Here is a 283-nt window from a genome sequence, read left to right on the forward strand (position 1 = left end):
TTAATGGTTGAGAAAGAGTTTTACGTGCTGAAAAGAAATGCAGCGTATATTGAGCTTTTCTACTGGTCACATATTAATATATCATCTGCTTGGGGATTTCCAGTTCGAGACAACTACAAGGACCCAATGTATCTAACGTCAGATCGATATTCTTTGGTCAACAACGCTCGCCGCGCTTCTGATTCCACCATCACTCACATTAGCCTCTCTAACATATATCAAGAATTCCAGAAGCTGCAGGTAAGGTTTTGATAATCCTGTTTGATTTTTTTTCATTTATTTT

At 37.8% G+C, this 283-nt stretch overlaps 1 protein-coding gene across 1 annotated transcript in view; it reads left to right on the plus strand.

The window, feature by feature from the left end:
• The window catches only part of LOC119593168 (serine/threonine-protein kinase SIK3 homolog), a gene marked incomplete in the record, with an annotated part of 91,792 nt that overhangs the window by 56,348 nt on the left and 35,161 nt on the right, over nucleotides 1-283 (plus strand). Inside the window, 1 exon segment of the mRNA XM_037942140.1 lies at nucleotides 104-240. Within this exon segment, the coding sequence (XP_037798068.1) occupies nucleotides 104-240 (137 nt within the window).

This window comes from Penaeus monodon, chromosome 31, assembly GCF_015228065.2.
Source record: "Penaeus monodon isolate SGIC_2016 chromosome 31, NSTDA_Pmon_1, whole genome shotgun sequence".
NCBI classification, from domain to species: Eukaryota; Metazoa; Arthropoda; class Malacostraca; order Decapoda; family Penaeidae; genus Penaeus; species Penaeus monodon.